This window comes from Panthera leo, chromosome D2, assembly GCF_018350215.1.
Source record: "Panthera leo isolate Ple1 chromosome D2, P.leo_Ple1_pat1.1, whole genome shotgun sequence".
NCBI classification, from domain to species: Eukaryota; Metazoa; Chordata; class Mammalia; order Carnivora; family Felidae; genus Panthera; species Panthera leo.
The window spans coordinates 78,175,276-78,190,580 of record NC_056689.1 but is presented as its reverse complement, the minus strand read 5'-3'; the positions used below and the strand labels follow the sequence as shown (position 1 = coordinate 78,190,580).

The 15,305-nt window shown below is 42.9% G+C and overlaps 1 protein-coding gene across 4 annotated transcripts in view; it reads left to right on the top strand.

Annotated features, from left to right (window-relative positions):
* The first annotated feature begins 6,831 nt into the window (after positions 1-6,831).
* The window catches only part of LOC122202511 (ATPase PAAT-like), a 29,406-nt gene continuing 20,932 nt past the window's right edge, over positions 6,832-15,305 (top strand). For 2 of the 4 annotated variants that reach the window (XM_042908908.1, XM_042908906.1), the window contains exons 1-4: positions 6,906-7,226; positions 7,816-8,022; positions 9,413-9,482; positions 13,347-13,553. In XM_042908908.1, the coding sequence (XP_042764842.1) occupies positions 7,063-7,226; positions 7,816-8,022; positions 9,413-9,482; positions 13,347-13,553 (648 nt within the window). In that variant the 5' untranslated portion in view covers positions 6,906-7,062. Of the gene's footprint in view, positions 7,227-7,314; positions 7,638-7,815; positions 8,023-9,412; positions 9,483-13,346; positions 13,554-15,305 lie in introns of those variants that run through there. The other 2 variants (XM_042908905.1, XM_042908907.1) reach the window with 2 other exon arrangements.

The window sequence follows — 15,305 nt, the reverse complement described above, 5'->3', positions numbered from 1 at the left end:
TGAACTTATCAAAAGAAGAGTTGGTTCACCCAGATCTTAAAATTCTAGGTGAACAACCTCGGTCGCTGCCGAGTTCCCAAGAATGCAGGATAAGACAATCCCATGAAATGGGTCCATTACGAAAGTTCATTTTAAGCCAGGTATTGTGAAGCTGGAGTGGATTTTTCCATAGATACCATGCTACTCATGCTGGTTACCTTTTCAATCTACTCTTTTTACTGAATTCATTCATATTAGTGTATACGGCTGTAGATACAAGCAGAACAAGTTAATTTTTTTAAGTTACAAAAGTAAAACATGCAAACAAAACCTCTTTGCAGTTTTCAATAATTTAAGCGTATAAAGGGGTCCTAAATCAAAGTGTCTAAGAATCTGTTGTAAGGCACACACAGCAACAAGACACAGTTATGTGACTCTTACCTACCTCACCCCTAACACCTCTATTTGTATTTTCAAATATTTTCCCCTAACTTGATTTTAAATTATTTTCTTTACTAAGACTCTAGGATAGTGATGCGTGGGTAGAGGTAGGGAAGCAAGAATACCATTTAACAGTAGCGTGGGGTTCTTTTTAGAAACCATACACACTATCTCCTAATAAAACTACTATTTTCCCCATTTAGAATTTAAATGCTGTTACTAATGGAAGAATGTCCTTTTTTTAAAAAAAATTTTTTATTTATTTTTAAGACAGAGAGAGACAGAGCATGAGTGGGGATGGGGCAGAGAGAGAGAGGGAGACACAGAATCTGAAGCAGGCTCCAGGCTCTGAGCTGTCAGCACAGAGCCTGACGCGGGGATTGAACTCACGAACTGTGAGATCATGACCTGAGCTGAAGTGGGACGCTCAACCAACTGAGCCACCCAGGCGCCCCTGTCCAATTCTTGACATATACTGATGACCACAACTGTGTTGTAGTCCCCAAGACAATCCTCGGGCTCAATGATTTGTTAGGACTCAGAAAAGCTGTTATACCCATGGTTACGAATCTAACATGGCTGTGAGATATAACCATGTCTTGTTCCTGTGTGTGCCTTATAACAGATTCTTAAACATGAAAGGATGCAGATTAAAACTAGTAAAGCAAAGGCACATAGGGTAGAATCCAGGTGAGACCAGGTGCCAGCTTCCAGTTGTCTTCTCCCAGTGGAGTTGTAACGACAGCACTTAATTCTCCCAGGAATGATGTGCGACATCATGTGCAGGGTGTTGCCAACCAAGGAAGCTCCTCTGAGTCTTGGTGTCTAAGGTTTTTATTGGGGGTCAGTCAGGTAGGCATGTAGCACCCATGTGCTGACGTTAGTTACTCAGTCTTCAGCCCTTTCAAGGGTCAAACTGATAGAATGTGGCCCCTCACCATAAATCCAATTGTTAGTGTAACCTCAAGATGGTGGGGTCCAAGGCCCCTAGTTAAAAGACAATTTTATCAAGCAGGATATGCCAACAGCTTAGAGGGTATTTCCAGGAGCTGGGTAAGAGCCAGGTCTTTTTTGGAATGTGCACGTTTCGAACAAGTTAACCCTTTTACTGGACAAAGCAACTTTAGTATAAGAAGATGTTACATAGTCAACAACATGGATGTGAGCACAGATTCAGTTCTAGATCACGAGCTTCCCCATCATTTCCACATTTCCTCAGAAAGGTTGAGGTCAGGCTGTATTAAAAACTTTATAGAGTACAGCAATGTTGCTAACCAGAAGAGAGGTTATAAATGAGATGGGGTGGGAAATACCTATAAACAAGAATTGGAGGGAAAGGATAGGGAAGTCATTGTTTCTTTCCCAACTCCTTCCTTAATTACAGGCCCATATGGAGGCAGGGTGAGAGGAAGGGAATTCCTGGCAATTGTGGGACCTTGCAAGAGCCAGAAATGGAAGGAGGCACAATCCAAGCGGTACTTGTTGGGAAGGAAGAGAAGTTCCTATAACCACCTTCATGGGGAGTATACTCCTGCCTAAAAGGCAGGACATATACAGTAAGAAGTAACTCTACTTAAAATTAAGATGGTCAACATTTAAACTGTTGTATTACTAAATGAATGGGTTCAGGAAAATTAATACTCCAACTCACTTTTTTTCTAAAATGTACCTTTCAGTATGCATTGGCTTATATTCTGAAAACAGACTGGAAAAATGCTCCTAAAGAGCACATTGAGTTCTTACATTTTAATAAGCTGTAATAAACTTTAAAATAGGTGAGTTAAAAATTGCATAGTTCACCCTAGTGATATTGGTAGGAATTGTATTGTATTGACATACATTTTATGATTTATTTCAAAGGGGAAAACAGGGAAAAAAGTTAGTTGCAATTCATGACAAAAGTAATTTTTCATATTAAGATTGAGATCAGTTCTGAACAACCACCACATTGGCTTTGAAGAAAAAAGCATATGACTGAATTTACTAGTTTTGCCTTTTTCGGTGTCTTAGTTCGTGATAAAGCTGTCACCCAACCTTTGCCAATTTGTCGATTCCATACAACAAACATGTGCTCAACACCTCTAGAAGGCATAAAATAATTGCTAATCTTGACAAGCCTACAGATAGTAGAGAACACAACTATGTAAACTGATAAAGTCTGAAACTGCAGAATTATCGTATCTAACAAAGACTCTTTGCTTGATCACTCAGGATCCTGAAATCTACTCCTAGGCTCATCTGTGCACTTCCTTGTAAAATCTAGTTATAGTAAGAGATCTGCTGCCAAGTCAGTTTAGCAAGAGTCCCCCATCCTCCAGATCTGATCACCCTTGATATTTAATCAGGTTCCTCATCTTCCACCATCCCCCAGGTGCTGACCATCCTGGCCTCTCATCGGCAAATGTTCTATTAGGCTGGTTTTAGCCAGAATTCCCCGGACCCCGATGTTTCCTCTTCACAATTTTCCATTACAGACTCCCCACCCTGCTCCTTGCCTATAAATTCCCACTTGTCCATGATATATTCAGAATTGAGCCTGGTTTGGGGCACCTGGGTGGCTCAGTCGGTTGAGCACCCAACTCTTGGTTTTGGCTCAGGTCATGATTTCACGGTTCGTGAATTTGAGCTATGTGTCAGGCTCTGTGCTGACAGTGCGAAGGCTGCTTGGGATTCTCTCTCCCTCTTTCTACCCACCCCTCATTCTCTCTCAAAATGAATAAATAAACTTAAAAAAGAGAGAGAGAGAATTGAGCCTGGTTGTATATAGAGGTCTTTCTCCTATTGCAATAGTTCTATATAAAATCTGTTTTTTACCATCCAGCTGTGGTTTTTCTTCACATACTTAAAAGGGGTAAGCATACTACAGAGAAATTAGTTTAATTCCGTAGCAAAGTGGATATCTGCTTGGTTTTGAATGATAAAGAGGACATTCCCTACTACCCAAAGAAAGGGGATTCTAGATAGAGGGAAAAGTATGTGCAAAAGGAGGAGGCAGTATGTGGAAAGAGGCAAGCAAGAGTCACAGTACCAAGGGCTTTTTATGCCATGCTAAGCAGAAAAGGTGATGGTGATATCAAGCATCAGAAGGGGCAGAGGGCAGTGTAGAGGATGAAATAGAGGGTATGAGAATGATGACTAGGGGTGCCTAGCTGGGTCAGTCAGTAGAGCATGCAACCCTTGATCATGAGGTCACGAGTTCAAGTCCCACATTGGGCAGAGAGCTCACTTAAAAAAAAAGAGAGGGGGTGCCTGGGTGGCTCAGTTGGTTGAGTGCTTAACTTTGGCTCAGGTTATGATCTCGAGATTCGTGAGGTCAAGCCCAAAGTTGAGTTCACCACTATCAGTGGTGGAGCCCACTTCCGATACTCTGTCCCCCCCCCCCCCTCTGCCCCTACCTTGCTTGTGCTCTCTCAAAAATATATAAAACATTTAAAAAAGACAGAGAAGACTAATGACAGTAAAGAAACTCCTGGAATTGTTCAGATGAAAGCTAGTGCTTGAAAATAAGAAGCAGAGATGAAGAAAGATGAGAAAGATTTCCTTTAAGAAAATCAAGACCTGGTGATTTATTTTCTATTTCAAGCTTTTATTTAAATTGTAGCTAGTTAACATATATGATAAAATTAGTTTCAGGTGTAGAATTTGGTGATTCATCACTTACATACACTTGTGCTCCTCACAAGTGTCCTCCGTAATACTCAGCTCCCTCCATCAACCCTGTTTGTTCTCTATAGTTAAGGGTCTCATGGTTTGCTTTTCTTTTTTCCCCTTCCCCTATGTTCATCTGTTTTGTTTCTTAAATTCCATATATGAGTGGAATCGTATGGTATTTGTCTTTCTCTGACTTATTTCACTTAGCATAATACACTCTAGCTCCATCCACTGTCACAAATGTTAAGATTTCATTCTTTTTGATGGTTAATATTCCATTACACACACACACACGTGTGTGTGTGTGTGTGTGTGTGTGTGTGTGTGTGTGTATGTACGCGCCACACATCTCTATCCATTCATCAGTTGATGGACATTGGACATTTGGGCTCTTTCCATACTTTGGCTATTCTTGATAATGCTGCCATAAACACTAGGGAGCATGTACCTCTTTGAATCAGTATTTTTGTGTCCTTTCGGTAAATACCTAGTAATACAATTGCTGGGTCATAGGGTAGTTATATTTTTACTTTTTTGAGGAACTTCCATACTGTTTTCCAGAGTGGCTCCACCAGTTTGCATTTCAACCAACAGTGTAAGAGGATTTCTCTTTCTCCACATCCTTGCCAACATCTGTTTTTTTCCTGTGTTAATTTTAGCCATTCTGACAGGTATGAGGTGGTATCTCATTGTGGTTTTGATTTGTATTTCCCTGATGATGAGTGATGTTGAGCATCTTTTCATGTGTCTGTTAGCCATCTGGATGTCTTCTTTGGAAAAGTATCTATTCATGTCTTCTCATTTATTTTTAATATTTATTTTGAGAAAGAGAGAAAGCACCCACATGCTTGCTGGAGTGCAGGAAGAGCAGAGAGAGAGAGAGAGAGAGACAGAGAGAGACAGAGAGACAGAATCCCAAGCAGGTTCTGTGCTGTCAGCGCAGAGTCCCACACAGGGCTTAATCTCAGGAACTCGAAACCATGACCTGAGCTGAGATCAAGAGTCAGGTGCTTAACCAACTGAGCCACCCAGGTGCCCCCTTCTGCCCATTTCTTAACTGGATTATTTATTTTGGGGGTGTTGAGTTTCATAAGTTCTTTATAGATTTTGGGTACTAACCCCTTATATGTCATTTGCACAAATCTTCTCACATTCCATAGGTTGCCTTTTAGTTTCGTTGTTTCCTTTGTTATGCAGAAGCTTTTCATCTTGATGAAGTCCCAAAAGTTCATTTTTGCTTTTGTTCCCCTTGCCTCTAGAGATGTGCCTAGTAAGAAGTTGCTACAGCTGAGGTCAAAGAGGTGCTGCCTATTGTTTTCCTCTAGGATTCCGATGGTTTTCTGTCTCACGTCTAGGGTCTTTCATCCATTTTGAATTCATTTTTGTGTATGGTGTAAGAAAACAGTCCATTTTCATTCTTCTGCATGTTGCTGTCCAGTTTTCCCAACACCATTTGCTGAAAAGACTTTTTTCCATTGCATGGATATTCTTTCCTCCTTTGTCAAAGATTAGTTGACTATACAATTATGGGTCCATTTCTGGGTTTTCTATTCTGTTCCATTTGATCTGCATCTGTTTTTGTGCCAGTACTTTACTGTCTGGATGACTACAGCTTTGTAACAAGACCTGGTGATTTCCTGAATGTATGGGAGTCTTTAGGTTTTGGCTCCTGGTCATTCAGCCTCTTTAAGGAAGTCAAAATCCAATAGATAACATTCATTTCACTCCTTAAATTCAAGATTGGGATTTTTGAAGAAAAGCGTATTTTCCTTTGGACTGCCCAAAATGTTAACATGAGTGAAAGTTAATGTATGACCACAGGGAAACAAGATATTTAGAATCAAAACACTGATGTAGACCACCTAGAATGAATCTGGAATACCGAAAAATCTTTGCAAACCAGTACCTTTACATTTAAGCACTTTTGAACTTGATGCTCCATTTGTCTATGACCTAATTTCCTTTTTGCTTTCAAAAAATGAAAAACTCATCTGCACAAGCCTTTCCAGGAAGAGGATGGGTGGAGGTGGTGGGGAGGCACTAGTTACCTTCCTATCCCATGGGGCAACTAGAAAGTTCCATCAGCTCCTTTTTCCCGGAATCAAAGCTTAAAGGTCCTTCAAGTCCCAGCTCAGATGTCACTCCACCAGCACTGGGGTCCCGCTTCCGCTCGGGACAGGTTTCTGCTCACAGCCACCGCCGCCCCTCTGGCCGCTTTCCACACCTCCCCTCCAGCGCCGAGGCTGGAAGGCGCCAGGTCACCCCGCCGCCGTCCCGCCCTGGCGCCAGCGGCTCACCGACAGGGCGACGTCCGGCCGGCGCCCCGGCTGCACTGCAGCCCGGTGACACCGTGCAACCCTCCGCCTGCTAAAGCCAAGCTGCCGGCATCCACGCACCCGCCGCCCGCGGGGACGACGTGCTGGGGGACCGCGGGGGGGGGGTGTCAAAGAAACCCCAACTGCACGGCCCGACCCACCGCCCAGGGTCTGTGGTCGGCGGGAAGGCCACGGCGTCCACCGCAGGCACAGCGAGGTCGGCAGCAGGGCCTCCAGGTCGCCTGCAGCGACGGCACCACTCCTACCTGACGATGGACTCTCCTCGAAGGACCAACCCTCCCGGGCGGCCAGACAACCGTCGTCCACACCGCCTGCTACTTCCTCGGACCAACGTCGAAAAATCCCCCTGCGTTCCCGCCAGTCTCGCCCCGCGCCTGCGCACAGCTCCTTTCGTAGGCCGAGGGGCCGTCGGAGCGCATGCTCCGTCCTTGAGCTCTTCCCCGGCAGGTTTGGAACCGCGTTGCTGAAGCTGGCTGGCGCGCGCATGCGCGTCTCCGGGACCTGGTTCTTTCCCCACTGGACAAGGAGAGGCTGGGCTTGGAATTGAAGCCTGCCGAGCCGGAAGGCGCTGTGCTTTTTCACCTCCGTCTGCTCTGGCGGAAACGCAAGCGGTGGAAGAGAGGTTCCGGGCTTGGCCTCGGCTGGCGGCTGCAGCATGGACACCCGGGCCGAGGAGGCGGGAGTGACTCGCCGCCCGATGCTGGCCTCTTCCTGGGATGCTGCCTGCGGAGCCCTGGCCCGGAGTCTCCATCTCACCCGGGCTGGTGTCGGCGCCCCGGACTTGGACTGGGAGCAGCTGCTGGCGCCGCCTGACCCGGGGTGAGCAGGGCCGGCGGGGACCGGGCCCGCGGCGCCGGGATGGTCGCGCTCCTGGGGGAGCCGGGAGGGGAGGCGGGGCCGAGCGGAGAGAGGGTGGGGGGCCCGGGGTGCGGGAAGGACCCGACTGCGGGGGCCCCGCATCTCCGCCGGGTCGCCCCCGGGGTCCGCCTCCCTCCCCCAGGCGGACCGACGGAGGCCTCTCTGTTGTCGACCCGAGGGGGCGTTAGAAAAACGAACTGTCGAGAATCCCCATCAGCTTCATTATGAGAAAGAGCCGCGTTTGCCTTTTATTGCATTCTGCTTCCCACTCTTAAGCGCACAGTAGGTGCCCCGGGAACTTTTTATGTTGAAGGAGAAGGACTGCAGAGGCTTGAGTCCACAGCCGAGGAGAAAGTAGAGGGGAAAACCCCGGTGGGTGGCGTGCCCATCTCCTTGTGACTCTGTCTTGAGCGTTTGTTGGGTGCTTGGGAGGGTGCGGGGACCGCCGTGGTAAATGGGAGTGAGTTAGAAGTCCTGGTGGCCCAATAGGAGGGTCGCGAGCAGCGTTCGGACAGGTGCACTGTGTGATAGTTTGAACAATTCTTTTCAGCCAAGATCTGGTGATTTTGAAAAGAAGCCTCAACAGTGACCAAGATGAAAACCCCTGCTTCCTTTACCTGAGATGTGACCCTAACGGAGGTGAAGAAATCGTTTCTATTGGCGTTTTAAGTTCCGCAAGAAATATGGAAGTATACTTAGGAGAGGAGTACTGTGGAACCAGTAGGGGCAAGAATGTTTGTAGTGATCTGGATAACAGGTTTGTAACTTGTTCATGCAGAAGTGTTCCCCCCAAGCAGTGTTGTTTTTCCCCAGCGTTCGTGTTATTTACTGATTCTCTGACATTGAGGCCAGCACTAAGGGAGAGAAGATAAAAACATACCAGCAGGAATAGAACTTTCTCCTTTTAAGAGATCTTGGAGATTGGGACGCCTGGATAGCTCAGTCGGTTGAGCGTCCCACTTCAGCTCAGGTCATGATCTCACAGTTCCTGAGTTCAAGTCCCGCTTCCGGCTCTGTGCTGACAGCTCAGAGCCTGGAGACTGCCTGCTTCTGATTCTGTGTCTCCTTCTCTCTCTGCCCCCTGCCGTCCTCACACTCTGTCTCTGTCTCTCAAAAAGTGAATAAATGTTAAAAAAAAAAAAATTAAAAAAATAAAAGATCTTGGAGATAGTCTAGGTCACCTTTCTCAATTTTTATAAATGTGGAAATTTAGAGCTAATTGAGGGAGCTGACTAGATAGAGGGTCATACTAGGTAGTCAGACTGTATAGACTGCAGACTACAGTGTAGTCCTTATTCTTCTTCTTGGCCTTTTTTCTACATGGACGTACAATGGTGTCTCTTCCAAAGGTAATTGGGCAGTTAGTCTGAAACACTGCATACATTTTTCTGGAAGGAACTCTATTGTGAGTAGCAGACAGGCCCAAGACTGTGCCTCCCCAGCCTATGTAACCCACAATTCAGCCTGTTATAGTTTGCTATTTCTCTAGGTTTTTTTTTTTTTAAAGACTTATGTTTGGTGAGAGAGAGAGCATGTGAGTGGGGGAGAAGGGCAGAGGGAGAGAAAGAGGAGAAGAGAGTGAGAGAATCTTAAGCAGGCTTCATGCTCAGCAGGGAGCCTGATGTGGGGCTTGATTCCACGACTCTGGGCCAAAATCAAGTTTGGTGCCTCAAGCAACATTGGCACCCAGGGTCCCTGATTTTTCTCTAAGTTCTTATACAAAGATTCTACTCTAATTGAATCTCAGGATTTAAGTAATGGCTTAGAAACAACTAAAACAAATTTTTTTTAATTCGAGTATAGTTGATGTGCAATGTTACATTCGCTTCAGGTATACAGCATAGTGATTCATCATCTTTATAGATTATGCTGTGCTCACAAGTGTAACTACCATCTGTTACCATACAGTATTGTTGACTATATTCCCTACGCTGTACCTTTTATTTCCATAATTTATTCATTCCATAACTGGAATCCTGTATCTCCCATGCCCTTGAATCCATTTTGCCCATTCCTCTGGCAACCATCAGTTTGTGTTCTGTGTTTATAGGTCTGATTCTGCTTTTTTTTTTTTATTCATGTGAAACAATTTGTTTTTAAGTTTATTGAAAATCATAAGGTAAAAGTAACTTAAATTTTATTTTCAGTGAGCATGAAATTATTTTCTACAAAAAATATTTAAAATTGGAGTCTTCCAGCCATGCTTGTAAAATAAAGGTAAGTCATCACTAAATTTTAACTAAGTTGCCAACTGCAAATGTGTTTGTGTAATTTGTGCTTCTTTTCTGGTTGGTTTCATAATATGCTTAATCTACCTTTGTTCCTGGTTGTCTTTCTATAAAAATATGGTGTCATGATAACTGCAAGCAGTTTTGGTTTCATTATATCAAGAAAGGTGGAAGGGAATTAGAGAAGTTTAGAGAAGAGCATCCAAAAATCAGGGATTTGGAGTGATGTCTTAAGTATGAAAAATACAGAAGTGAAAATTAGTGGTATCACTAGAGCCTAGAAAAGGTACCAAACCGGAGTACATAGGCCCAGGATATTAATTCTGCTTTGTTGACTAGTTAAGTGACCCTCGGCAAATCTCTTTCTTTGGAAGTACCTCATGGATGAATTAGAGGACCTAAACGGCACCTGGGTGGCTCAGTTGGTTAAGTGTCTGACTTGATTTTGACGCATGTCATGATCTCATGGTTTGTGGAATTGAGCCCCAAGCCGGACTCTGCACTGACAGCACAGAGCCTGCTTGGGATTCTCTCTCTTCTTCTCTGTCTGCCCCTCTGCCTGCTCACCCGTGTGTGTTCTCTCTCTCTCTCTTTCCTCTCTCTCTCTCTCTTTCTCTGTCTCTCAAAAATAAATAAATAGGGATACCTTAGGAGGCTCAGTTGGTTAAGCATCCAACTTTGGCTCATGATCTCACAGTTCGTGATTTTGAGCCCCACTTCGGGCTCTGTGCTAACAGCTCAGAGTCTGGAGCCTGCTTTTGTTGGATTCTGTGTCTCCCTCTCTTTCTGGCCCTCCCCCACTTGCACACACTCTCTCTCTCTCTCTCTCTCTCTCTCAAAAGTAATAAACATTAAAAAAACTTTTTTAAATAAATAAAAATTAGAGGACTAAAAAAAACCCTCCTTGGTATTACATGAATGTTCATCATCAATTACATGAATGTTCATCATCATCATTCCTGATAGCTAAAAGCTTACACAGAAAACAACCCAACTGTCTGTCACCTAATGAATGTAATGAAAATATGGTATAGTATACCCACACAATGGGAAAGTATTTAGTCATAGAAAGCATTGAATTACTGAAACATACTATAGACATGGGTGAACCTTGAAACATTATACTGTGTGAAAGAATTTGGGGCCATATATTGTGTGATTCCATAAGTATATATATATACATATATTCATTCCATAACTGGAATCCTGTATCTCCCATGCCCTTGAATCCATTTTGCCCATTCCTCTGGCAACCATCAGTTTGTGTTCTGTGTTTATAGGTCTGATTCTGCTTTTTTTTTTTTTTTTTTTTTGCTTATTCATTTGAAACAATTTGTTTATACATATATACATATATGTATTTGTTTGATTCTATAAATCTATATATATATATATATATATATATATATATAGATTTGTGTGATTCCATAAATATATATATATATTTGTGTGATTCCATAAATATATATATGTGATCCCATAAATATATATATATATATATTTGTGTGATTCCATAAATATATATATGTATATTTGTGTGATTCCATATATATATATGGAATATATATGTATATATACATATATATATGGAATATATGTATGTGTGATTCCATATATATATGGAATATATATGTACATATACATATATATATAGAATATATATGTATGTATATATATATAAGGTCTGGAATAGGCAGATGCATAGAGACTAAAGATTCGTTGTTGGCTAGGGTTGGGGGACTTGGTGGGATGGGAAGTGACTGGCAGTGGGTAAAGAGCTACTTTTTGGAGTGATGTTCTAAAATTGCAAAGGTTACACAACTCTATGAATATACTAAAATCCACTGAATTGTACGCTTTAACTCGATCGTTTGGCATGTGGATTATATCTCTATAAAGATACTTAAAAAAATTTTTTTGGTTTATTTTTGAGAGAGAATGCGCGTGCAAGTTGGGGAGGGGCAGAGAGAGAGGGAGACACAGAATCCGAAGCAGGCTCCAGGCTCTGAGCTGTCAGCATAGAGTCCGATGCGGAGCATGGATTTGTGAACCATGAGATCATGACCTGAGCTGAAGTCAGATGCTTAACTGACTGAGCCATACAGGCCCCCTGTGTTTTTAAATTTTTTAAAAAGGAAATAAACACTTGCAATCTTTTTGTCTCCACATTACTTTATACAGGGTTACAAGACTTTAGAATAAGACAAAATAAGTAATTTCATTATCTGCTGGTGGCAAATTAACAGAACTGGTTATTCCAAGATATTGTTTTATTTAGTATATATTAATAACTTTCAGATTTATTTAAAGTGATTCCTTCATTCAAGTATTTGAATGCCTGCTGATGTTAGATACTGTGTGAGGCATGTAGGAATTAGCAGTAATATAATAATGACTGCCCTTATGTTGCTTACATTCTAGTGTAATGAGATAGATTATAAGCCAACTCAATGAGTAAAATGTGTCCCATATTCAGTGGTCGGGCAATGAGGGTGAAAAAGCAGAAAAGGGATAGTAGGGAGGTTAGAGGGTAGGTGTAGAAATTTAATGGGGAGATTCCTTGATTGTTGAGGACAGTCCACCTCTTTGCTGCCACACGCAAAGTTCTTGGATCATGGGTCTGATTTGACTTGTGTTTTTATGTTACATGTGGTTTTGTGTGTGTCTCTGAAGGTAAGTGCTTTTTGTAACTGTTCTTTGGAAACTCTGTGGGAGTGCAAAGGCTAGGTTGATTTAGAGAGATCCTACACCTACTAGAGCTTATTCTGGAGCAATAACATATGAAAGTTAATGGTTCCTGATGCATATTTTTGAGCATTTACTCAGTGGTAGGTACTGGGAACTTTAACACCTAATCTTCATAACAACCATGTGAAATCATTGTTATTACCCTCCCTCATTTTATTCCTGATTCAGGTTTTCGCTTTTTCCCAGGGTCACACAGGCTCTAAGTAGAGTCATCATTGAACCCAGTTCTGTCTGATTCTGTTTCCTTTCCACGTGCTACTGTGTTGTCCATATCACACATAAAATGTCTTTTGGTTCAGAAACATGGATGAAATGAGGCAGCATAAAGTGTTGAGCAGGACGCTACTAGAGAAGCCAGAAGGGCTGTGTTCCAAGCTTGGCTCCTACTAATTTGGGTAGCCCTTTGACAAGTCAGAAAATCACCCCTGACCTCATCATTTTTGTGTGTGAACTAGCAGGTTATGTTAGACCATTTTAACTTTCCCTTATAATTCTAAATTCTAAGAGACTGACTTATTTTTAGGATTTCAGTAAATACTTTGGAAGTGCTTTTGTATTAAATAGTATTGTAGCTAGCTGTGCTATGTTAAATTTTCAGATTGGTATAGTTTATTTTTATTCATTAATTTAAGTGAATGGAACTTTATTATAGTCCCTTTTGGCTATTCTGTATATTTTTTCAGTTTGAAATGATAATTTTTTTTAATGTTTATTTATTTTTGAGAGAGAGGATGGGAGAGGGGCAGAAAGAGAGAGAGAGAGAGGGGATCTGAGGCAGGCTCCATGGTGACAACAGAAAGCCGGATGCGGGGCTTGAACTCATAAACCGTGAGATCATGACCTGAGGTGAAGTTGGATGCTTACCCTGAGCCACCCAGACACCCCTCAAATGATACTGTTTTATATAAATAGTTCCTATGAGCCTGATAATAAATTAGAAGTGCTGACCACTACAATTTTCAGGAAAACTTTAAAAAATGAAAATGTATTTAATGTTTTGTTTTCTTAAATACATTACTGTTGCTAGTTTATGTTAAAAAGTCACCTCAAATAGTGATTATTGTTTAATATCGTTATTTTCTGGAACGTCTTTGTTTTGTAACAGTTGCTCTCCTTTGGTGAAAAGCAGTGTGTGTTCGTCAGTAAAGTTGTGGTACACATGAGGCGGGTTTCAGCCAGTTCCGCAACAAGCTCTCCTGCTCTAGGATCAAGGATAGACCTCCGGAGGGTCCAGACTATCATGGCGTCCATGGGGTCAAAGCTGTCACCTGGAGCTCAGCAACTGATGGATGTGGTTAGATTTCAGCAGCAGGTAGGTAGAAATGGATTCTCTCCAGATGACCGTTAAAAATTTCAAAAAGGTGGGGCGCCTGGGTGGCGCAGTCGGTTAAGCGTCCGACTTCAGCCAGGTGACGATCTCGCGGTCCGTGAGTTCGAGCCCCGCGTCAGGCTCTGGGCTGATGGCTCGGAGCCTGGAGCCTGCTTCCGATTCTGTGTCTCCCTCTCTCTCTGACCCTCCCCCGTTCATGCTCTGTCTCTCTCTGTCCCAAAAATAAATAAAAAACGTTGAAAAAAAAAAAAATTTCAAAAAGGTGGCTTTTTTAAGGACACGTATTGACTTGGTTTTTTCTTTGAAAAAGATTGATTTAATGTTTTGAAAAGATACTGATTTAATGCATACCTTTATTTACTTTTGTAAAATAACATTTTATAGACTTACCCTCTTCCAAAATATTTTTGTTACATATCTTCACAGTTTTCCATGAATTTACTCATTCATTCAGCAAATATTTATTAAGCACCCTCTCAGTGAATGAGGCAGTGTTTTGAGCACTTTAGAAAGTTCAAAGATTAGTCTGTAGCCTATCTTTAAGGATCTTTATAGTCTCATTTTATCTAGGCCTTTAGAAAAGAAGGAGGGGACCAGGCAAGTAAATTTGGAGGGATGCAGTTTGAGAGAGAAAATAACATGGATTAACTCTTCAGCGCTGGAAGGAACGGGATATAGCTAGGAAATGGACAGAAGTTCGCTTCTCTGGGGTGAAGAAGTGGTAGGGGGAGTTGGGCTTGGGGCCGGATCATAGGGGGCTTTGAATGCTGTCTTAAAAGCTCATAGGTGGTTTTGCCTATGTTTTGGGAAATTCGAACCCAGAGTTATACATAAGAGGAATGAGAGGGTACGGTGAATCAGTAGGATGTGGGACCCCAAGGGGAGCAGCTGCCTGTTCCTGCCCTCATCCAGGTGGGAGTTAAGGAGGGTCTGAAATTGGACGTATAACCTGATGCTGGGTTGTGAGTTGCTAAGGTGACGGTGCCGTCAGGGCTTGACAGCTAACTTGATATTGGTGTCGCTGGAGAAAGATAAAAGAGTTAAAAGTGAAATTGAGGTTTTGAAGATGGGGCTCCCGACAGTATAAATGGAACCCAAGGGAGGAGGCTACTTGGGAGAAAGGAAGTTTGATTTGGGGAGTATTGAGTCATGGATGTGAATCCAACGGTGCCTGTGGCGGGAAGCAGAAGGGAGGTATGCGAGGGGCACCCCAGCAGAGGGTGGGGAAGGAAATGAAGGGAGAGCCAGAGCAAGGAAGAAGGGTCCATGAGGAGTAGCTGTGTTTGGGAAGGACACAGGGAGAGGGAAAAGGAATAGGAGAGCGGAAGACCAGCGGTGCGACCGAGTAGCAGCAGGAAAGACCTGATGTCAGGAGACCTGATGGCAGGTTCTGGTGCTGACATTTGTTTGTACTTGTGCTATCGGGTGTTGCTTCATCTTTTTGACATAAATTTCCCCAGGTTCAAAATCTAAGTGATAATACTGCTAAGATCATAGGATTCATGGGAAAGTTGAAAACAAATAGTATAATAAACAACTTGTGCGTTTCTCGCGAGATTTACCAATAGTAATTTATTTATTTTTTTAAAGTTTATTTATTTGGAGAGAGAGTGCAGCTGGGGGAGGGGCAGAGAGAGAGGGAGACAGAGGATCCGAAGCGGGTTCCATGCTGACAGCATAGATCCCAGTGTAGGGCTCGAACCCATGAGCCATGAGATCATGACCTGAGCCAAA